Source organism: Mobula birostris, chromosome 20, assembly GCF_030028105.1.
Source record: "Mobula birostris isolate sMobBir1 chromosome 20, sMobBir1.hap1, whole genome shotgun sequence".
Lineage (NCBI taxonomy): Eukaryota > Metazoa > Chordata > Chondrichthyes > Myliobatiformes > Myliobatidae > Mobula > Mobula birostris.
The window spans coordinates 32,964,661-32,989,797 of NC_092389.1; the positions used below are offsets into that span (position 1 = coordinate 32,964,661).

Sequence of the window (25,137 nt, forward strand, 5' to 3'; positions counted from 1 at the left end):
TGCCAAGCTGTATGGGTCCTAGTGCCCTTCCCTTGGACAACATCGGTAGCGTGGAGAGGGGAGACTTGCAGAATGGACAGCTGCCGGTCTTCCATATAATCTTGTCCAGGCCTCAGTCATCATCGAAAATCGATGGACAGCCGAAGAAACAGCAGGTAAACTTTATGGCTTTTAAAAGTACACAGATTCAACTTAATAACAATAACAATGTTTAACACGCAAATCCTACAAACGTTAGGGCATGTGACTAAAATCTTGATCAAGCATTTTAAAGGAGAATGTTTAAAATTCTAGAAAAGGACTTCTACAGCTTAGGCCTGTTTAGTTTAATTTATTAACAGAGAAGCAAGTAAATCAAAAGGACCAGTGTAAAGGTACACAGATTTATGATTGATTGCAGAGTTTGACAGTGGTGAGTTCATGGAAGGATAGAACAAAGGTGCATTCCGGTGCTGGAATCCAGTGTTGGTCTGTTCAAAGCAAATTATCAATCTGAACTTCAAAGTTATGATCATGTTTAACTGCTCATAGACTTCAGAGTCCATAGTCAGCAATAATTACCTGGTTTTAGACTAGTAAAGGATAAAAAGAACAGTGTACTTACTACACTGGTAAAATAAAACTATAAACAAGGGGAAGCTCAAGGAGATTGAGGTAATGGGCAGGCTCAGGAAGTGATCAAAGAAACTAATGAAAAACTGAGCCTTACGTGTCATGAATTGATATAAAGACATCATCATTATCATTTTGTGCTGTGTTAGAGGTATGATGTGGGTGATCATAGTCTATGACCATGATTGTTTTTGGCAAATTTTTCTGCAGAAGTAGTTTGCCATTGTCTTCTTCTGGGCAGTGTCTTTACAAGACAAATGACCACAGCCATTATCAATACTCTTAAGAGATTGTCTGCCTGATGTCAGTGGTCACATAACCAGGACTTGTGATATGCACCGGCTGCTCAGAGGACCATCCACTACCTGCTCCCGTGGCTTCACATGACCCTGATCAGAGGGGGAGGGGGGCTAAGCTGGTGCTACACCTTGCCCAAGGGTGACTTGCAGGCCAGCAGAAGGAAGGAGCTCTTTACACCTCCTTCGGTAGAGACAAATCTCCACTCCACCACCCAACGTCAAACAGTTTGAAAGAGGACAGAGAAAATTTACAAGGATATTGGCGGGACTTGAGGATCTGGATACAGGGAAAGGCTGAATAGATTAGGATTTTATCCCAGAGAGTGTAGGGGACTGAGGGGAGATCTGATAGAGGTATATAAAATTGTGAGGGATATAGACCGGGTAAATGCAAGCAGGCCTTTTGGGTGATGAGGACTGGAGGTCATGGGTTGAGGGTGAAAGGTGAAATTATTAAAGGGAACATGACAGAGACAGGTGTGTAAAAATGGCCCAAAGGATCATTGGGGACCCAAGTCACCCCAACCACAAACTGTTCCAGCTGCTACCATCTGGGAAATGGTACTGCAGCATAAAAGCCAGGACTAACAGTCTCCAGGACAGCTTCTTCCACCAGGCCATCAGACTGATTAATTCACGCTGATACAATTGTATTTCTCTGCTATATTGACTATCCTGTTGTACTTACTATTTATTACAAATTACTATAAATTGCACATTGCACATTTAGATGGAGACATAACATAAAGTTCTTTACTCCTCATGTATGCGAAGGATGGAAGTAATACAGTCAATTCAATGAGGGGAAATTTCTTCACTTAGAGGGTGGTGAGAGTGTGGAACGAGCTGCCTGTGGAATTGGTGGATGCAGGTTTGATTTTAACATTTAAGAGGAATTTGGATAGGGACATGGAGGGATATGGTTTCGGTGCAGGTGGATAGGACTAGGGGACTCAGCAGAGTAAATGTTTGGCACAGACTAGATGGGCTGATGGGTCTGCCTTGCTTTTGTGCCATAGTATTCTATAACTCTATCCCTGGTGTATAACTGAGTGTGCTTCAACTATGCACTGCCCTGGTGCACTGAAAATGTACTGTCAAAAGTTGTAAGCATGGAAGGGAGTTGATTTATCAAACTTCTACAGATTACATTCCAAGGAGACATTACAGAGCCCCGGAATGTATTCCCTGAAATTTAGGCTAATGAAACGTTCGGTGTGGGTGTTGAACTTTGAATTAGGGCTGTCTGCGTTGTCTCCTCCATTCTCTGTTGACTCTATACTAACATCTTCAGTGGAAATTTCACAAGGATGTTCAGCCCGTTGTGGAGCTTGGGTGATGGGATTGTATTAGTATCTTTACACCAACTCCAACTTTTCATTTCTCTACTGAGGGACAGATCAGGAGTTGGAATCAGAGGGTGAAATCAGAGTAGGCATGCACAAAGACAAATTTGGGCTCTTGTTTGCAGAAGAATGCACAATACGATACTCCTCAAGAAGTTTAAGAACAGAGTGAGGCTGAGCATTTGAAGTTAAAGTGGGAGTGGTGTTGTAGGGAATAGCTGGCCGTTATTAAGTACTGATGGCAGGACGGTGAGCTTTCTTTTTAATGTTGTTCTTTCTGCCCAGCTGTGGCTTTAGAATAGTGGAGAGGTCCCAGACTGCAAATCAGTCATTTTTTCCCAATATTTCAGTGTAAACACATGAGCCGCTAGGTCTGGGAGGTTATGGGAAGAGAGGAAACAGCGATTGTAATCTGTTAAAACGCACACACTTCCCCAGAAGAGACACAGAAAGAAAAAAAAAGTCAGAAAAAAATGCGGTAACTAGCTTGGCGTCACATCCGCCTGATCCGCCACAGAAGGGGGGAGATTTAATTATCAGGCAAGTGCAGTGGGAGTCCTCACAGAGATCTTGACAGTAAAAAAAACTTTCGGAGATTGAGCCCGAGTTGCGACTGTAAGAGCAGTCCGTGGGCTGAGCTCGAGCTCAATGCAAGTCAAACCCAGTCAGCGTACTCACACATTGAGCGACGCCCTGAATCCGTGAGCGGCTCAGCCTCATCAGTGAGAATTCACCTCCGCAAAAGGATTTTGGAGAGAGAACAGGAGAAAGCGGCGCAATATCCAACTCCTTTCGCCGGCAGCACCCCCACCAAACTTTTCCAGTTTTGTGCTAAGTTGCTGAGCCTCGGCTCGCAGTGTGAGAAGAGGACGATGAAGGCAGCTGTCGAGCAGCCGGCTCTGACTATAATTAAGACGGAGAAGGCTGATGGTGAGTGGTTGCGTGAAACTCGCTCTGTCTCTGCGCGGTGGGTGTGCATTCGTGAACGGGACAGTCCGCGGGCTATCACCCGGGGTCGGCGGATTGTGATCGTGTCTTCCTTGGACTGCAAGGTCGAGCGCTGTTCGGCGCTTTAAATGTGGGTTTCGGCACCCCAGTGCATTCAGGGTTGATACTTTATTCTTAAATTGCATACTCCGCAACTTTTTGCATAAAGACTGTATCGGTTCTGCCGCAGTTTTGTTGAGCTAATTTTGACATAGGTCTGTGACTCCGTGTCGGTCTGTGTCTTTGTATGCATGTACGTATATCTGTACCGTGTTTGTGTGCACATCTGTCTGGCTATATGTGTATGTCGTGTATATGTCTCTGTGTTTGTTAGTGCATATGTGTGTCTGTGTATGTGGGGGTGATGTGCTTGAGAATTGTCGCGTCCTCAGACCCTCACTCTACCTGTTGGACCCGGAACCAGCACGTCTTCTGACTGAAGTGTCAGTGTGTTCTCCCCGAATCTCAAAGAGAAGTGAGAGGGCATTGTGCCCTGATCTGAACTCGAGGCTTTATCCTGTATTTAGCATTTTCAGTTGGTTTATTATTGGAGTTTGGCAACCCGGCTTTCACGGGGCTCTGGTTTAGCTCCAAACTGCGCAGCGCATGTTTATTGCACTTATAGCTCTTAAAATCACGGAACCAGCTCTGGGCTCTGTTATACTTACAAGTCCGCACTTCACACGGACCACTTTGTTTTCCACATTAACCTCTTCCAGCCCCTTTTTGATTTATTCCAAAATGTGGGGGTTAGTTTATATTACGGCGATCACAATAGGAGGATGGGCGATGTGTTTCCGAGACCTTTGATGTAGGCGTGTCCCAGATTGGCAGCTGTTTGAAAAAGTCACGATGGACCAGTTTTAAGGATTAAATCCTCAGAATGTTATTGTAAAATTACAGCCCGCAATATTGTGTGTAAAAATCTTCAAAGAGCAGAAAGGATGCACTGAAGGAACCGGTTTGTGCAGACAGTTGTTTTCGTTATTTCAAAGGTAGTCAGTCAGTGCATGAATTCTGTATTTCTTCAGCACCTTGCTTTTTTTTGCTCAGATTACAACATCTGCAGCCTCTCGTGTGTCAATGCTGAGTGATATTGTCATTTGAAGTCAAACTTAAAGGGATCTCGGAGAGAACAAATTCTTGCATTTAGGTGACACCTAAAGCAAGAATTTAGGTGACAACTAAATGTGTTCTCCAAACTGTTGCTTGTACGAGAGCTGTAACGGTGAGTTGAAGCCGACTTCAGAGGAGCCATGGCGTTTCTCATTAGATAACGGGACTGAGATGCCGAGGGTGTGAACTACAGCTATGCTTCTGAAACGATTGTGGTTACTGTGTCCGAGCTCAGGAACATTGCATTTATATCTAAATTGCTGTAGTTTTAGTTATCACGTGAAATTCTGTTTTAAAAAAAAATTTCCAGGAACTCCCTCCCCTATTTGGTTTATGGTCTGACCACCACTGGGTGGGAGTTAATGTGTTTGTTTAATTGTTCACAAACAGGCAGACAAATCTTGTTCTGACGTGTGCTGTCTTACAAAGCAACGACCTCATTTACTGAACTGGGCTCCTCAGTCTCAGATTTTAACTCCAAATACAGCCACAGAAAGGAAGGGTTTTAAATTCCAGCTTTGAGGCGCAGGGGCTATGGGTATTGATTAACAAAGGTTTAGGAGGAATTTGGCAGAGGGATGCGTATTTACTGTCTGAAGCAGCTCACTGCGGCATCGGGGCAGCTCAAGGCCACTGAATTGGACTTCTCGGTAATATTTCTGGCTGCCTTATTGCTGACATCATATCCGAATGAGGCTTTAAATATGCGCTCTAAAATAGTCTCATTAGCATACAATAACGTTGGCTACTTCCCCAAACTGACTCCACCCTCAGCGAAAAGAACAGCAGAGAAAATGACTGGAGTCGGGATAGGGTGTGGGACTCCTCTGGAACGACTGCCTCTGAATCCTGCTGCACTCGCCCTACTATTTAATGCCTTCATCAAACTCAAACGGGGCTGGTGTTGCCGCTGAGGGAGTGTGGCGGAGTCTATTGGCCGGCGTTAGCGCGGGTATGTATACGCCTTTGGATGCCTGGAATAGACTGCAGCGATTGGGGCCCATTAGATTATACTGCAGAGGCACATGGGACTGTGGATGCTTGAGTGTCGCTCCAAATCCCAGGAACTGCAGTCGATTGTATCTCCATTTTGCTGCTCCACTGCAAAGTCCTTTTAAGCTATGTTCACTTTGAAGAGGTTTTCATCCTCTCTTCCACGGTATTTTGTGAGACCCTCTCTCACTACTTACTCTATTTGATTGTCCTTTTCCCGCCACAGATGCTGGCTGAGAAGCCGAGTTCCACTAGCATTTTGTGTGTGGTTCACACAGTGCCTAGACACTCAGAGAAACAGTGCACTTAAAACTTAGAACATTAATTCATAAAAGCTCTAAATTGGATGCAAAGGAAAGCATTGGACTGGTCTATTCTTCCTGTCCTGTCAATACTGGAATTGGCAGAGTGGACCAGACGGATCAGCAGGTCAGAAGTAGCCAGAGGAGTGGCATTTTATGGGGGTAATCCAAGAAAGTTCTGTTTAGCCATGGGAACATCATAGTCGACTACGCTGGACAACATTTTTTTTTGAAAGTGTTGCTTTCTCAGAATTTTTTTTTCCTTTATGATAGACTGCTTGAAGCTGAACACAAACATAATTTAAGACTACTTGTGTCATTCAAGAATTTGGAGAAACAAGAAATTAATTTTTATTGAATATAATACATTTAATTGCATAACTGTGCCTATTCTTTGCTATAGTTCAACTGAGCTAAAAAAGTTTTGTTGATGATTTTTATTTGTACTCAAGGCTTCTTGCTTAAGTGTACAACAATAATCAGCCAGCATTGATAAATTCCAGTTGCCCTGATACTGCTTCTCCATGATCGCAATGTCCTGGTGAAACATCTCACCGTGCTCATCACTGACAGCGCCAAGATTTGCAGGGAAGAAGTCTAAATGGGAATGCAACAAATGTGAGGAACCAGGCTTTGTCTTGGTCACCAATTTTACACCCAAAGTAGAGCTCATAGGCTTTCTTAATGGTCATGCTCTGCCTCTGAGTATATGTTTAAGCATATACTCACTACAAATATAACGAAGTATCACAGCTGTTGCAACATTGCTGAGACATCTTGCTATTGCAAATACTCCCAAAAATGCAATTGCTTTATTATAATGAGAGCATGCGCATCAACATAATTACAAACCGATATGCATGTAAGTGCAATGCCTAGAACAGTGTGTGCATGATGCTTTCATAATCTTCCTAAAACCTGCCCTGCCATGCAGCATCCACCCTGCCTAAGCATGCCTGGACAAGATAGAAAAGTTCTCAGTTTACATTGTGGGCAACATTTTAATTGACTTGAATTATGAATTGCAATACTGTAACAAATTTTGACAATTTCAGAAAATAGTGCAGATTGGGAAATTTCTTGGTGATTTGCATGATCAGCAGCCCAAAATGCATACAATACAGCCAAAAGTATTCAGGAAGCAAAATCTTTGTTGTCTAGTATTAATGGCACCATATGAACGTGAAGGGACTGGATAGAGAATAAGGATAAAACTCTAGCTGGATTTCTTCTCCTTTCCCATGTAAGGGTGCATGGGAACCAAGTCAGAGTGTTACAGAATTATACAGGATGAAACAGGTCCTTTAGTCTATCTCCTCCATGCCAACAAAGATGTATACTTGAGCTAGTCCCATTTGCCCAGATTTGACCAATATCCCTCTCGGCTTTTCCAATCCATTAATCTATTGGTCCAGGGCTGAGCCAGCTACAAATGACAGAGCAGAATGCAAACCCATTCTTTTGGGCTGCTGGGATGTTCAGTGACAATACTATAGGTGTTGCACAGTAAGGTTTCACAACTCAAAACCAAGTTTAAGCAGTTTCACATGAGGCTAAAAAAAATAGATGCTGAAAGTCTGAAATAAAATAGTAAAGGTCAAAGCACTCAGCAGGCCAGTCAGCATCTACAGAAGGAGAAACAGGCTTTATAAATAGAGTTTCTTGATGAAGTGACAAATGGTAATGAAGGAAATATGATTCATATGGTAGATATAGGCTTCCAATAGATATTTGATAAGGCCACAAAATTAGCTTGTTAATCAGGATGGAAAATTTTGGACTAAAAGAGCCTGGATAGAAAATTGGCAAAGTTTGGAACAACAGAGCGTGGGAAAGAAGCATTCCACAAGTTCCCCAATGATTTGTAGGAGAACCACTGCTTAATTTATAATACACTGATGATTTGGACAGGGGTGCTTAAGGATCATTTACAAACATGCAGAAGACACAAACTATCAGGCATAGCAAACTTTGAGGAAGGTAGTAATGGACTCTCAACACTGCCCTTTCCTTCCACCCATCAGTTGGAAAATAGCTGTCCAGCTCTATTGGGTCTGTAGACCATCAGGTCACGGTTCTTCACCCTTTCATCCAAGTACTGTTTGAATATGTTGAGGGTTTCTGCCTCTCCCACCCATTCAGTAAGTGAATTCCAGAACCCTGTACACCTTGGATGAACGATGTCTTTGCAGGCTGTGCTTGTGCCTCATTGTCATTATTGTCACCTGACACCATAAAACCTCATTAACAAGTCTGCTCTGGACCTGCATCTTCACACAGGGAGAGTCAAGGTCATCCTTGTTCTCAGCTTCCTGGCCTCAGGAGCAGCCCAGCTCCTGGCTGGAGAGATGTGTTATCCCGCACAGTTTGCTGCTCATTAGGGAGGTCAGTGGTGCCCACTCCACAAAGTCAAACTTCATCTGTTTCTTCATCTCCACAGGAGGAGGGCAGACAGGCATTTGCTGCCATTGCACCCATGACCTCACAGAGACCTCCAGTAACCTCCTACTGGAGTGCCTCGTTGCGACTCTGAGTGTCCCTCGAGCATTTCTCTTGCAAGTGATGTAACCTCTTGGGATCCCTGTCAGTAAACCTGGAATCATTGATGCTACCACCATCAAGTTAACACAGAGACCAGGTAGAGAAGAGTGCTGGTGGTGTGTGCTCACACCTATAAGGGCAGGCTGATGAGTACTCAGCTGCACAGGTTTTGAGGCTGTATGTATTACGCATAGAGAGCAGCGGCATTTCTCTTCATTTAATGCTGTCAGGTATGGCAATTTTTCAACAGCACCAGGTAGACTGTTGTCCAATCCAGAGGTCCATCCATAGACTTTTTCATAATTTTGAATGTACTTGTTGACAAGAACATGTTTAGTTTCTTATGGTAGTTTACTTAAATTTTACTGTGTACCTCACGTAATCTGTTTTGCTGTTTTCTTCCACTGCACTAATTTTTCATCTGTAACCCTATGTGGTTGCTTTGTATGCATGGCTGAAAATCTTAAAGGCCCATTTTATCCAAACCTTTCTTTATTTCTAGCTGCTGCATCATGTCCCTGCTGAGATCTCTGTTTCACTAAGTTCTTGGATAACTCTCATTTGCAGCCCCCACTTTATTTGTATTCTGTTGTTCACAGCAAAGTAACAAGATGTGAGCTTTATTCTGGGGTACAAGCAAGCTGCTGCTTTTATTTGGGTCAAACTGATAAGCAGACGAGGCTATTCCTCTGTTTTCTACAACAATAGTATGATCACTGTAAACTCGAACAAACATACAAGGGGTTATTTAGTGACCAGGTACTCTCTATTCCTGTGACCATTGGATCAGTACTTCAGTGGTGGGAGGATGAGAGAGATTTTGAATGCATTTTTAGCTAAGTGTTAGTGTTAGAAAAGCATACAGCAGAGAAACAGGTCCTTTGACCCACCAAGTCCACACTGATTTATCAATCACCTATTTACATTAATCCCATTTAATTCTCTTTATACTTCATCAACTGGCCCAGATTTTAACACTCACCTGAACACTAAGAACAATTGGAGAAAGGCAATGTGACTACAAGGAAATCAGATCTGCTTGGTAAGAACCGAACGTGATCTTGCAGGTCTGGGGCCAAAAGCTCTGCTAGCTGCTTTACTGTACCGCCCCTGGGCTCTGGGTTCAAAATTTATCTCTCCCATAGATAATGATGCAGTGTCTTATTGCAATTAGATTACTTTCTAACTGTGACCTCTCAGTTCATTGGCATAAATTTAATAAAGTTCCATTTATCAGATGAGATTACTTGACATAATTCTGCTGGAATGCACAGTCCATTCGGTCCTGCCCAAGTGGATTCCATGCAACCACGGTTTAGAAAAAGAGAGCAGTTAGTCATCTCATTAACGAGGAAAGGTCAGAAAGAAGGCTCTGGGGATTGGGTCGCTGACCCAAAATGTTGACTCGTTTCTCTTTCCTCCTTTCCTGCTTGACTGGCTAAGTTCTTCCAGCATTTCTGTTTCTGTTTGCAGTTATTTTATTTTCCTGTTCTCTAAACTGAAATAGCAAAATACTGTTGTATATTGTATGCAGAGGCAGCTTTAAATGTCGAATGTGCGAGGGACTGAGATCTAAGATGTTCTTTTACACAAGTGGCAGAGAGGCAAGTGATTTGCTAGCAGCTGAGGGCTTGGTAGCTTCATGACATAATATCCTGCAGATTGGAGGGCAGGGGATGAAAATAATGTATCGTTTACACAATTGAATCGTACAAGATATTACAGTCTTAGGTGCATATATATAGCTAGGGTGCCTACAACTTTTGCACAGTACCATAGTAATTTTATGTATTGCATTGTACTGCTGTCTGCTCTGCTGACTTTGAGGACTGGTAGAGTTGCATACCTTGCTCCCTCCACTCGTCAACACTTCTTAATATCATATTGTTTATTATCTGCTCCCTGATTATTTGTGCCTCAAGTGGATTGTGTGATTGCTTTGGATTAGCTTTCATGAGCTATGTTCCTATTCATTTGACCTGTCTAGACACCATACTTGGAATATTATGTTCAGTTCTGGTCGCCTCATTATGGGAAGGATGGTGGAAGCGTTAGAGAGGGTGAGGAGGAGTTAACCAAAATGCTACCTCAACTAGTAAGCATGTCATATGAGGAGAGGCTTAAGGAGCTTGGGCTTTTCCCTTTGGAGTGAAGGAGGATGAAAGGTGGCTTGATAGAGGTTTACATGATGATCAGAGGAATACATTGGGGGAAAAAAAGTAGCAAGAGACTTTTCTCCCCAGGGTGGAAATGGCTAATGTTAATGGACATAATTTCAAGCTGATTGGAGGAAAGTATAATCTTGCCACTTCTGGTAAGATGGCGGCATGCTTGGATGCAGTGGCTTCAATAGGGTTAATCAAGAACTTAAAGTACCGCAGGTCCACCCCATCAGTGAGTTTCTCGTTGGTGGAGGAACTGAAGGAGCTGGACTTGGTGTGGATCGTGATGCTGCCTGCGGCAGAGAGCCATCGGTGTGCGAAGGAGGTGTGCAGTCTAACAGCGACTGATCCTCCTTAGTCGCTCTTCTTGTGACAGCAAGACCCTGTTGGGCACTGATGGTGTGGGAGTGCATTTCATTAGTTTATTGGTAAATGGCAGGGGCAGACAGCAGGCCAGCTGCAAGGCCTTCATTGTAGTGAGGACTGGGCCTCAAGTCGCAGCGTCGCCTGCTTGCAGCCACCAGGGGAGACATTGGAGTTGGGTGCTCCAGTGGAGTACTGGAGGTGGTGTTGCACTGCATCCATACTGAGCTGGTGCTGTCCTCTACTATTCGCTTGACATAAGACAAGCTATTTTGTGTTCAACTGCAGACTGTTACAACATTCATGGGCTCAGGGACATGGACTATATATTCTTTGGTGTGTGACTGTAGTTTACTGTGATCTTATATGTGCTATATGTTCCTTGTGCTGTGTGTGACTGTTGGTACTGTGTTTTGCTCTGTGACCCCAGAGTAGTGCTGTTTTGTTTGGCTGTATTCATGGACTTAATGACAATTAAACTTGAACTTCAACTATGGGGGGCATCAGAAGTAAGTTTTTTTTTACTAAGAGAGTGCTGTCTTTCAAGATATTTGTTAAGCTCATCTACTTTCCCATAGTTTTTTATATGTTATTATAAAGAGCAGGGAGGCTTTCAGTGTTCTGGGCCATAATTTATCTTTCAGCCAGCACTAGCAGAGTAAAAGACTCTAGCAGACTAAAATAATTCTTATTGCATGGAAATTATTTTTAAAGCAGATATTCGCTCCTCCTGCTGTTGATGCCTCTCCCTCATCTCATTTCATTTTACAACACGTACTCAACTAGCTTTTTCTCAAATACATCTACACTGTTCATCTGAATCATTGCTTGTGGTTTGTAGCTTGTTTGTTTCATTGCTGTTTCTGGGACACTGATGCTGTAAACTTGCTGCTGCATTTCCCAATACCATGTGTCAAAAGTAATTAGTGGGGTGTAAAGTACTTCAAGGTGCGATGGGGTTATCAGAAGAGCAATGCAGATGTTAATTCCATCTTATTGATAAACCTGTGGATGGCCAAAGTCACAGTGGCTGAAATGAGGAGATGAAGAGACTGAGACAATGTAATTGCCAGGTAATTATAGAATGGCAAAATGTTTTTCAGAGGGATTTTATATCAACCCGAGTGCATGCCAGACTTTCACAAGAAAGATCTTTGTAATGAAAGGGTTAACAAATGAGGACCATTTGATGACTCTGGGCCTGTGCTTACTGAATGAGGGGAGGTTTAATTGAAACCAGTTAAATATTGAAAGGCCTAGTCAGAGTGGATGTGGAAGGGATGTTTCCAAAACTCTAGGATCTGAGGGCACAGAGGATGTACCATTAGAACAGAGATGAGGAGGAATTTTTTTTAGCCAGAGGGTGGTGAATCTGTGGAATTCATTAAGCACAGATGGCTGTGGAGGCCAAGTCATTGGGTATATTTAAAGCAGAGGTTTTTGTAGGTTCTTGATTAATCAGGGAGTCAAATGTTATGGGGAGGAGGCAGGAGAATGGAGTTGAGAGGGAAAATCAATCAGCCATGATGGAATGGTGAAACAGACTTGATGGGCTGAATGGCCTAATTCTGCTCCTACGTCTTATGGTCTTTCTCATTTTGTAAGCTGCCAAGTTCTGAGAAGATGTAATTGATCTAAATAGTTGACACATCTAACAGGTACCCTTGCTTAATGTTTTGATCGAGCATACTTCTTTAATCTGCAGGGGGATGTCCAACCTGCATTTTCAGAAAGGCACATTCTAGACTTTAAATTTGGAGCTGCTTGTTCTTGCCTCATTTAACCCCTTGCTCTCTAACTGAGAATGATCACATCTCAAGCACCATTGCATCCTGTAGAAGCCTAAAAGTTAGAAATAAATCTTGTTAGGTCTGCTAAAAGTTCTTGGCATTCCCATCACGTTCCAAGGGGTGCAGCAGTTTGCTCATCATTGATGACATGATATAATGCAGATCCTGGAATCTGAGGCAATAAGCAATCTGCTGGAAGAACTCAACTGTTTAAGCAGCATCTGTGCAAGGAAATCCTAGTGCAGGGTTTCAACCTAAATATGTACTGTTCTGTTCCTCCCACAGCTGCTGCTTGATCCACTGAGTTCCTCCAGCAGATTGTTTATTGCCCTTAATTAACCCTATCTGTGATCAACATCCCTCCATTCCCTGCAATTTCATGTGACTGTCTGAATGCCTCTCAAATTCCACTATTGTGTCTACTTTCATTACCAGCCCTGGCAGTATGTTCCAGGCATCCAACACTCCCTGTGGGGGGGAAATGCTTTCTCCTTTAAACTTACTCCTCCCCCTCACCTTAAAGCTATATCCTCTTCTCATTTGTCATTTCTACCTAGGGAAAAGGACACTGATTATCTACCCTATCTATGACTCTCGTAATTTACATAAACTTCTCTCAGGCCTCCCCTCAGCTTCCGGCACTCCAGAGAAAACGACACCTCCATAAAGCTAATACAGTACTCTGTCATGCAGACAGTATTCTGGTGAACCTATTCTGCACTGTCTCCAGAGCTTGCCAACCCTTCTGTAATGAGGCGATCAGAACTGCACAGAACATTCCTAATCATGATTTCCTGACCCTTACACTCAATGTCTCGACTGATGAACACAGACATTCCACTAGGCTTCTTTACCAACCTATTTAAGTGTTACTTATCTTTCTTATGAAGGTCAGAGACCTTGTTCAATTGAGGTGGTATGACCACCTCAGTATTGGGGTTAGAAAATCAGTGGTAAATATAGGGAGAGACTAGAAGGTCAAATGTGGTTACAACTGACGTCCATCTCCCTGTGTTCTTTTGTGCTGTAGTGTGTGGGCACAGATGTCTGCCCAGGTTGCCACACACATTGTAGCAAACAGGTGGTTATCCACAAGCCAGTGGCTAAACATCAGTGACCTTCAGCAGTGAGTCCATTGGAAACTGATGTATTCGGGTGGTTATCCACTAAGCTGACAGCTGGGCTCTTTCATAAGGGCAAGGACCTTGAGCCCTCAAATTCATAATGGACGAGAAATTCTTTTGCACCTCCCAATGCTTTTGTGCACCACATAAAATAAAATCAAAAAATCTGGTTGTTGAACTTGAATTTGCACTGAATAGGAGTGCAGAAATTTTTGGATTTCCTTTGCAGACGCAGCAGGGTCTGGAGAAATCCGTAGTGCGAGATTCATTTGTACGTGCTTGGCCTCAAACCAAGAATCCAATTGAACAGATGAACGAGAGGCAAAGCCTGCTTTTATCTGATCCATTGCATCCTTGCTCACCAGATCCATGGACACCGAGCTCAATGCACGGATCTCCCAAACGAAAGGCACCTTTACATTTTTACCTACTCTTCATTCCCACCATGGCCCCCATCACCACCCACTCTGTTACAGACGTTTCTCGGGCCTGATCTGGTTGGGTCCATGACTCTTGATGTTCCTACTGAAAACGACAAATTGTGACATCTTCCTACTCCAACCCAATACTTGTTCTGATTTCGCACTCCTATCTCCATCCTGCGCCCCCCCCCCCCACCGTCTCATTCTGTCAGCTGGATCCCCACCATCTCACCTCACAGCCCACCACTGTCAACTGAGGTCAGACTTTCATTTGCACATCCAAAGTTCAAGGTCCAATGTAAATTTATTATCTAATTATGTTTATGTCACCTTATACCACCCTGAGATTCATTTTTGTTCAGGCATTCACAGTAGAGCAGTGAAATACAAGAGAATCAATGGTTGCCAGTCTTTGAATGTGAAGAAGACAGCAAACTGTGCAAAAACAAAAAAGACAGTAAATAAATGATACTGAGAACATGAGTTGTAGAGTCCTTAAAGGGAATCTGTAGGTTGTGGAATCGGTTCAGAGTTGAAGTGAGTGAAGCTATCCATGCTGGTTCAGGACCCTGATGGTTGAATAGTAATAACTGTTCTTGAACCTGGTGGTATGGGACCTGAAACTCCTGTATCTCCTTCCTGATGGTATCAGTGATAATTGAGCATGGCCTGGAGTGTGGGAGTCCTTAATGATGGATTCTGCTTTCTTGTGGCAATGCTTTTTCTACAAGTGCTCAGTGATCAGGAGGGCTTTTCCTGTGATGGACTAGGCTATATCCACTATGTTTTGTAGGATTTTTCCATTCAAGGGCATTGGCGTTTCCATACCAGGTAATGATAATCTCCACCACTTATCTGTCAAAGTTTGCTGAATCTGCACAAACTTCTAAGATAGTAATCACTGCTATGCTGTCTTTGTAATGGCACTTGCGTGCTGGTCCCAGGACACATCCTCTGAAATGATAACACCAACAAATTTGAAGTTGCTGACCTTTTTCACCTCTGATTCCCTGACTAGCTCACGGACCTCCAGGTTCCCTGACTAATTATTACCCCCGACTAGCTCATGGACCTCGGGTTATTCCTCCTGTAGTCAATAATTAGCTCTTTGGTTTTGCTGAAGTTGAGTGAGAGGTTATTGTTGTGGCACCATTCAACCAGATTTTCAGACTCTTTCCTGTATGCTGATTTGTCACCACCTTTGACCCAGCCACCAGCAGTGGTGTCACCAACAAACCTGAATATGGCATTGGAGCTGTACTTAGCCTCACAGTCATAAGTATAAATTGAGTAGAGCAGGGGGATAAGCATTCATCCTGCCAGGTTGCTCTCAGCCGTCACACCCCCACCATGTTTCAGTCATCAACCCACCTGATCTAAACCAATAGGTTTGCAATGGGGCATCTGGTGGAGGCAAGATCTTTGCATACGCAAAGGGCAGTAACTGCACAACATCATGGGCCCCCTACATAATAAACAATTGTTTTGAGAGATCAATGCAAAAAGTACACTTTGGCTCTTTGTACTCTACTAGTAAAATGATGTTTTAGGCAAATATCTTATTGTAAAACTGATATGGGAGCAATCTCTATTTAAGTGAACAAAATCTAGTTATTAAGTAAACCACGGTTTCATATCAGTCATTGTTTGATTGCTGTTTAATGAAGGGGACAACAGTTTGGAAAGAGCAAAGGTTAGATGCATACAACATTAACTGACAGTCTTTAAATATTGTTTCCATCTCCAGTGTTATGAATGTGGTGAATAATTCACTGTTAAGCACAAAAGCCTTTGTGTTCGGATCCAAATTGCCTCTCTCTGCTGTTCAATGTGCAAGGTGTTAGCCCTGTGGTTTATAACACTTTCTATCTCAGGCACTTAGAGTCCCATCAGACAGGTGCACCACAGGTTAAATACAGATTGCAGCACTCTGCACTGTCTCTTCAGACATCCAGAGCATGTATCTGGTGCAGATTTGATGCACATTACATTCAGATCATATCAGTATTCTCTTGTAAGATGAAAAGCAATACCAAATTTATCTTCAGCTTCAAGGAGAACTTTAGCTAGTGTGACATTTTCCATTTTTTTGCTCTGGCGATCTCCAGATGAACAGTGACCAGTTACACACAGTTCTTTGGCTCTGCTGGATAAGATTTGGATTAAGATATTTGTGTCAGTGTGGAGAGACTATACTTTGTGTCTGGTTACTATGAATAACTAGGGCATGAATTGATGATGAAAGGGACAACATGAAACAAGGTTATGTTCCATTTCTCACTGCCAATATTTTTCACCTTGGCCTCAATATTTGCAGTTTGTCGGGTGGAGGCTGGAACATTTGTAATATATTGCCATGGCATTGAGCGAGTGTATAAGGTGCAATTTTCCCCTCATCAGTTTAGAGGTGATGCTGTGGAGAATCTTCTGTGCCAAGTTTGAGCACTGGAGTACTTCCCACATGATACATTCTCCCAAGAACAGTCACGGGAAGGGTTTGTAGGAAATGATATAAAGTAAACATATTTTTGTGTGGCTGTGCAAGTCAGTCTGATTCCAGTTGGTTCAAAAGTTCATCAAAACTCAAAATAATCAGTTCCAAATAAAGCAATCGAGATTGGTTTTGTTTTGTCAACAGACTGTGATGGCGTTTCTGTAACCCTTCATGGAATCTTTCAAATATTTAAGAATAACTTGAGGAAAAATAACTTTAAATCAGTCAATTTTGTGTGGTTTTGTTAATACCATAAATACATTTTCAAGGCAAACTCAAGAGATGTATCTCCCATTTCACTAAGCCTGATCACAGCCTCCTCTCCAGTGACCTGGGTTCAATCCTGACCTCCAATTCTGTCACCGTGGAGTTTGCATGTTCTCCGCGTGGGTTTCATCTGGCTGCTCCAGTTTCCTCCAACACCCCAGAAATGTTTAAGGTGATAAGCTGGTGGTGTATAAGTGGTAAAATTGGTGAGGATGTCGGGAGAATAGATAGAAGGGAAAATTAATGGGTGAATGGGATTGCCCTGTAAGATAGCATAGACCTGATGGGCAAAAAGGCCTCCTATGCCATGACAAAGTGTGAAATATACAAATAGGCAGCAAGGGAAGACATTTTGGCCCCTTGTTCCTCCTCTGGCATGGAGTAACATTGTTGTGGTTGATCTAATGGTAATCTCCACCTCACATTCCTGTTTACCCTGGGACTCTTTCATCCTCTTGCCTATCAAGTATCTGTCTCCCTCTGCTTTAAAAAATTCAAAGGCTCTGCTACCACCATCTTTAGAGGAAGAGGGTTCCAAAGGCTTATAACACTGAGAGCAACAAAAATTCTCCTCATCTCTGTCATAATGGGTGACCCATATTTTCTTCCAATAGTGATGTGGGCCATTTGGTTCATCTACCTAAGGCTGTTCTCAGAGCATTCCTCTAACTCCCTGCCACTATTTATTCCTCTGTCATCTATTCTCTTCCACTTATTCATCAACTCCATTCTCTAATTCTAACACACACTCACACAGTAGCCAAATAACCAACACACTTTTTGTGAAGTGGGAAGAAACTGGAGGACCCAGGGGAAACCCATCCAGTAACAGAGAGAACATGCAAGCTCTGCACAGAAAGCACGGGAGATCAGGACCAACTTCATGTCACGGGCCTGTGGGACAGCGACCATAATTACTGAGAAGTCTTGGAACATGATTATAATATTGAAGTGGAGAAGCTTGCTGGGGCAGTGGGTTTATTAGTTACATGGTTACTGTTCTTTGAGAATACAGTGTGAGTGATTCAGTTATTGGAAGTCTTCAACACTTATGTAAAGTATGTGAGACACACTCTTGGATAGCATTTTTGGGCCAACTTCATCAACACTATAAAGTCATTGTCTTCGGTACATATTTTCTTGTTCTAAATTCTTTCATCATATGGATATTATTTTGCAGTTATTGTTGACATTTGTTACTATGTTGTCAAGGCAGCTGTTGCAGATGTAGTACTGTAGTTGTAGGTGGCTTGTAAAGTAGCATTCTGTCACTCAAATCCAATCATCATTTCAATCAATCAGAGATTTCACACTATTAGTCAACTACATTGTCCACAAGCAGCCAGTAGATTAAAAATATCCAGTGCTATGATGTATTTTGATGAGCGGCTTACTTTGAGAAGCAACTAACTGAGAAAATCTTAGAACAAGACTAGTCAATTACCCTCTAATTAGTTAACCATTAAAATAAGACAGGTTAAATTCATATAGAAATTATCAACATATAAACCTAAAGAACACGATCACCTGCCTCAACACATAACTCCTCAATTTAACTGGTGCCAGAAAACCAATTGGAAGAGATGAAATTCCAGATAAAGATGGGCTAAATAGGTTGCCAGTTCATTGGCAGGGCCTCCTCGAGCAGAAGCAGTGCATCCAGCCCCTTTCTTGGTGAGGCCCTTCTCCAGCTAATTATCCATAAAAGCTGTCACTAACAAGCATTCAAGGACTCAATTGTCTGGATGTTGTGTTTGCTCAGTCTCATCTTATTTGTATCCCTCAGCAGAAAAACGCTGAAAGTCTAAATCATAGAAAAATGCTTAGTCATATTGCCTATCTTTGCCAACTATCAAACACACTCCAAAACTATTAAAAATCAATCAAACTATTACAAGTTGAAAAACTGTTTTAGAAATCAGACGTAAAAAAAAATGAAGCCACTCAATTCAAAAAATATGAACTCTTTCAGCCCTCTCTGCTGTTTGCTTCCAATGAAGTCAGTGGATGAGAAGCTGCTGATGCAGATCCAGTCTGGCTCAGAATGTTCAAGCATATTCCCCACAATGAGCAGTGAGAAATTGCCACAATTCTGTCCTCCATTGCCAGCCACAGAAGGGTTCAATATTGAACTGTGGCCATAGTGCCATTGGCAAACAGCTGCAAGCAATTTTGGGATTGCTGCATAACTCAAAATCCCAAATTGCTTTATATAGCAAAATGCTCCCAGGCTTTTGCAGCGTATTGATTCCAAGTTTGACACCGATTGTCATGACTTATGACAAAGACACAGGAAGGCGAAGGAAGGCTTCAAGGAACAATGTCTTAGAAGGCGGCTGTGGAACAAAGGAGCTGCCAGTTTTCTTCTCCAAGCACCTTCTCCCTTTTCAGATTTTCTCAATTCTCCATCCCAAGATTTATGTTGTACATTGACATTCCATCTTAATATTCAATTTACCCTGCTGGAACATTTGCCCTGGAATGTACCAGTTGGCTCAACTGGTATTTATACCTCATGATGGCAGAGAGAAGCCCTGTCTGGATATGGTGTGAGGACATGCTTTGTCCATCTGACATTCAGAGGAAAGCACTCACTCCACTACCCAAGCAGGACACACAAATTCAGCAAAAAGGCAGATTTGCAGTGCTGGGTGGCAGCTACCAATATGCTACATTAATGGCTGGCAGTGATCATCTGCACCGATTGTAATTGATTATGTTTTCCTTTGACGTTCTCCTAACAGTATCATTCCATGATCACCATTAACCAGAAATGTACGTTACCCAGGCAGTCACTGTGACTACATGTTGAAGGCTGAGTATGCAACAATAAGGGACTCTTGACTTTTAAAGCTGTTCTAACATCTACAAACTTCAACCAACGGCTGTGAAAGAAGTTTTCTCCACTCCAGAGACAGCAAAGTGTACTCTCTATAGGATTCTATGACAGCAGCTAGCTCCAGCAACATTGGGAAATGGTCTATACTTCCCTCTATAAGTGCAGCTATGGAGGAACTAATCACAGATCCACTGACTGGCTGCACGGAAGCAAATCTATGCCATTCTCTTTAGCCATACATTTCATTTCCTTTTAGGTACCAGTATAGTTCCCTTTCAAAGCCAGTATTGAATCTGACAGCTCATTCCTGTCAACAGTGCTTTCCAGATGCTGATCACTGGCCACATAACACAATGTTCCTCCTCATTTTGCCTTTCATAAATCAACTAAAACCTTTCATTTTTGATCCTTGTTCCAAAGGGTTTTGTGTTCATGTCCAGTACCTGTGTTTTGAGTCCAGCCTCTCCAGCCTGTCCTTGAAATGGAAGTGCCTGGTCCCTGGAAGTGCTGTAGGGAGATATATTCGAATAAAAATGAAATAGCTTATTGTTAGTCATATGGACTCTATGTACCACCTTAAATTGTATGAAGGAATGGCGAGCACATAGCGATGACGTATTAACCAGTTTAAAAATTTCATTCCAAGCTTCCTCAAATATTGATGTCTGTAAATCTTGTTCCCAGAGATTCTTAATTTTGTCTAAAGGAACATTCCTCGTCTCCAGTAACATACCATAAATATTAGATATTGAACCATTATAAAAAGGTGTCAAATTGAAAATTACGTCTAGTAAGTTCTTATCTGAGCTTATAGGAAATGTACATAATTGAGATCTTAGAAGGTCTCTAATTTGTAGATATCTAAAAAAGTGAGTTTTGGGTAGGCTATATTTAACTGACAATTGCTCAAATGAGAAAAGATTTCCTCCAACAAACAGATCCCCAAAACATTTAATATCCAACCTGTCCCTTTCTTTAAAAACTAAATCAGTCATGGAGGGTTTAAAAAAAATTAGAATAGATGGGACTAGAAAGGGAAAATCTCAATAAACCAAAATGTTTTCTGAATTGTATCCAGATCCTCAGAGTATGTTTAACTATTAAATTATCAGTTAGTTTACTTACAAATAAAGGAGGTGAGGATCCAAGAAGAGAAATAATAGAAAATTTATTAACAGAATTAGCTTCTAAAGAAACCCATACCAGACAGTCTACACGATTAATATAAGATATCCAAAACATAAGATATTGTATATTAACTGCCCGATTGTGACAGATGCAATAATGGAGAAGATTCATTAATTCATATGTTTTGGACTTGTCCATGTCTTGAAAAATATTGGAAGGAAGTTTTTCAAACTTTTTCTTTACTTTTCAAAGTCAAATTTAAGCCTAATCCTCTGATGGCCCTATTCGGTATTGTTGCAGGACAAGATATCAAGTTGAAGACATCAGATTTACATATTTTGGCCTTTAGCTCTCTTATAGCTAGGAGGGCGCTTTTGTGTAAATGGAAAGATGTTTCTCCTCCTACTCATGCACAATGGTTATGTGATGTTATGTCATGCTTAGATTTAGAGAAGATTCGTTGTTCAATTTCTGAATCTCGTCAAGACTTTCAAACATTGTGGGGACCCTTTCTGAATTATTTTCAAAACTTTCAAAACTTTCAAAACCCTCAATTCGTTGTTTAAATTTAGATGTTGGCTATTATTAATTTTTATTATACAAGAAGGTATTTTACCTTTTTTTCTCCTTAAACAGCTTCAGTCTTGGTAGGGGTTAGTTTTTTTTGTAATAAATTAGTATATTTCAATATAACTTTGACTAACCTACATGAATATAGGGTAATAAGACAGTCATTATGAATAGATATTATGTAATTGGTAGTTGGTTTTTTTACCTTTATATATACTTTCTTGTACCCTGTATTCTTTTATGTAGAAACTAATAAAAATATTGAAAGAGGAAGTGCTATATAACCAAACCCAAGTAATAAATCAGAAAATGATCAGCTCCAGCACTGGCCTCTGAGGAGTCCCTCTCGCTAACTTCCTGGAGTTCGATAGGCAGCCATATAGTCCATGGTACTGCTATTCCTGTTATTCTGCACTATTTGAACAGGTCTATTTTGTGTCACTTAATTAAGTGCCTCTTCAGAGTCAATATACATCACTCCAATCCTTCTGCTTGGGGCTGCCTCATCATAAAACCCAATGGCCACCAATGCCCTGAAGTTTGCCCAACGTGAATATGGTTGATATACCCCAATCCCCCTCTCCTCCTGTGTGCAGCTTCACCAGGTCCTCATTCCCATGACCTTTCCATAACATTTCCTACGCCCTCTTTAGATGTCTCATTGATCTAGCCTTGAGACTGTCCGCAAAGATTCACCACCCTCTGTGAGAAGAAATCCCTACACATCTCCGTTAGCTTACTACTTACCCTTTACAAATCTATGCTGATTTCCATTAATTAATCCAAACTTAATTAATGGAAACAATCACCAAGTGACCTGTAATTTTCTCCCAGATAGTGTTTCCAAAAGCTTCCCCAAGTGAGAAGGTTAAACTGACTGACCTGCAGTTGCTGGGTTGATCCTTGTATTCGTTTGTTGGAAGACGAGTGTAATATTTGCAATTCTTCTGCCTTCTAATCCATGCACTGTTCTTCTAGCTAATTGCAGTAGGTTCCAAAACCACTCATGAGCGCAACAGACCTGCTTCAGGAATGAAGCACCAGAAATCCTGGAAAGTTCTAAGTATTATTACAGTGCAAATAGACACCCTAATTTTTCACTGGTTGGGTTTTCAAATGGGATAATGGCATCTTCTGGGTATTGCTTCCTCATCACAGAGACCATTCTTGATACAAAAGACAGGAACAACTGTCACTTGGCTACTACAAGGTGAACTCCAAGTAACACAGCATCCTGCCTTGGAAATACCTGTATATTTTCCTTCTCCTGTGTTGCAGGAAACATTCATTATGTTGAGCTACATTCATTATGTTTATGCCAGTATTCTCCGCGTGCACAGAATGTTCTTCCTTGTCACTCTGGGCTCTAGATGTTGAAGGTTTCCGCTGTTAACCCAGTTCCATCCCCCATTCATGAGTGATAATGAATAAAGGTAATCCTGAATCCTTCGAAGGTATGGTACGTTTATTACTATCCTTCTGCTGTTGTTCGTCTCTATGTCCCTTTAAATATAAAGTTACAAAAAACAGAACTAAGTCCATTGCCAAATATTTTTCATGCATCCAATTAAGGCCTAATACCACACACTATCTTTGAGCACTCTCCTGGTGTCTGTCTGCCGCCTACTTTTACCCATCCTGTTTCTTTTACGCCATGCTCCCTCCGTGAACCTAAATTTTGTGTTCCAACAGGCAACTCAGCCACTGAAGGTATCATTTCTTTTTATCATGCAGACTATTCCAACGACAAACAAGGTCAAAAGTCAGGAGGTAGAACTCTAGCTTATTTTCCTTTCCACCTGCCTCTTCAATTCTATCACCAACTTGGTAGTACAGAGGCCATCATAACTTATTGTTAAGAACCTACTTGATATCATACCATTCTTCTGCTCACCAGTGCAGCCTGCACACATTATCTCTTAACCTGATACAGTGCCACATATTTGCTGCAATTTGATCCTTTCTTGTATCGTAATGCAAGTCTTAAGTTATTTTAATGCATCAATCATTCTATAAAAGAGCTGATTTCTACAGTCCTGCTGGAATTATTTTGTTTTTCTTCTTAAGTCTTCTTTCACAAATTGCTTGTTTTCTGTCAGATACCTGAAGGTTGTTGAAATGGATGAAATAAAAGTTGAAGAAGCTTGAAATGAACTTAATGCTGTAGATGAGGTTGATATGGGCTTTGTGGGAAGGGAAGGTAGGGAAAGGAAATAGAGCAAGAGAGGGGCAGGGGAAAAGGTCCTGAGGGAACTAGTTGATTGAGATGGTGGGAGAGATAGAAGTATTGAGGAAAATGCAGCAGTGTAGTAATTGTAGTTTGTGCATTGAGATTCAAGTCATAGCCTTTTTCCAATTGAGTGACTCTTAGCAGTTTTATACAGCTGACATACAAGGAGCCCTTTGATCCCAGTTCATTGAAGACAAATGACAGCTACTTAGTGTCCAAGGGGCTTGCTGGAAACAGAGCCTACAATATATTAGAATGTGACCTACAGCTTGTCATTTGCTCTGTTACAAGGGCCAAGTCACCCTAGGTCAGGCACCATGAGGGATCTGCCCTCAACCATATATTAGTACACTGAAGTTATTGTTCTCTCTGGAGCTTAAGGCAGAGTGCTAATATGGGGAAAGGGACTGGGATGTGCGTCTCTTTCTGAGGCTGAACAATTGCCATTTAAGTTGGCAATATCAACGTAAGTCTTGAAAAAATCATTATCCTCAGAAGAAGTAGGCTGCAGGGAACTTAGTTCAGTCCTATCTTCTGTCTCTGTAATGTGAAAGATCAGGAATGATCTTATAAAGATCACTATTCCTATTTTCTTGTGTTCTACAGCCCACTTTCATTCATGGGTTTTAGGTGTCTCAGCTTCTTGTACTGGGTGGAGATTTAACGGTCTGAGAATAATCATTTGGGATATTGAGAGATGAGAAATGTGCTGAATGTTTATTGGAAGAGAACAACAGTACAGCAATCTCCGGACCTCACTTGCTGACCCAGTGTACAGTAGATCAGAAGGTTGATAGGGCAGGAAAAGAATGGCTGACAACCCTTGCCACATTGTTTGGAGTGAGTGAGCAGGGCCAGGGCTTGACTGCAGGAAAGGAAACACTCTGTTCCTGTCATTTCATGTCTTTGCAAAATATACAGTGAAACTTATTCAATTTGTCAAAGTCCTTTCCCTGAAATACTAGGAATATTCAGGAAGCTGATAGTTTGCAAATAGTTATTTCAAACTATTTTCTCAGAGCTTAGCCCTATCCACGCTGGTTAAGGTTTGGAACTTAACTCTATTCAGTTCTATTAACAACTGGTGAAAAGTCTTGTCCATTCCTATCAACAGTTTGAACGTGCCTCCATCCAGTTCTGCTTGCCCCTGGAGCAAACTGCTACCCACTTCTATTATGAGACAGAGCCAGGCACATGACTCCAACATTCAGCTCCACCTCCAGCGTTGTCTAGTTCCATTAAATCTTAATCCTGTTTACATCCGGAATTCTTGCCACAGCCATTCCCAACGTTGCTCAACCCTGACTCTTTGCAACTACTGAATGCCAGTCATGATCACCTGAAGCCTTCTCCTCCTTCAAATTGGTAATATCTGCAGACCTGCTCCCTTCCACAGCCCTCATCATCCAGATTCCTGTTTTTGCCCCTCCCACAAACTTTTACTGCCTCATCCTGACCACGTATTGACATCAGATCCATCAACTGTTACCATCAAAAACTCCAGTCTTCACTGTCCCCCTTACTATCAGGAGCCTGGCCAGTCGCTTTAACA

At 41.9% G+C, this 25,137-nt stretch overlaps 1 protein-coding gene across 5 annotated transcripts in view; it reads left to right on the top strand.

Moving 5' to 3' along the window:
• ets1 (v-ets avian erythroblastosis virus E26 oncogene homolog 1) overlaps nt 1-25,137 on the top strand; it is a 110,423-nt gene that overhangs the window by 37,861 nt on the left and 47,425 nt on the right. The window contains exon 1 of one of the 5 annotated variants that reach the window (XM_072238449.1): nt 2,628-3,187. The exons of 2 other annotated variants lie outside the window; for them this stretch is intronic. In XM_072238449.1, coding sequence (XP_072094550.1) covers nt 3,130-3,187 — 58 coding nt within the window. In that variant the 5' untranslated portion in view covers nt 2,628-3,129. Of the gene's footprint in view, nt 1-2,627; nt 3,188-5,146; nt 5,313-25,137 lie in introns of those variants that run through there. 2 more of the 5 variants (XM_072238448.1, XM_072238447.1) reach the window with 2 other exon arrangements.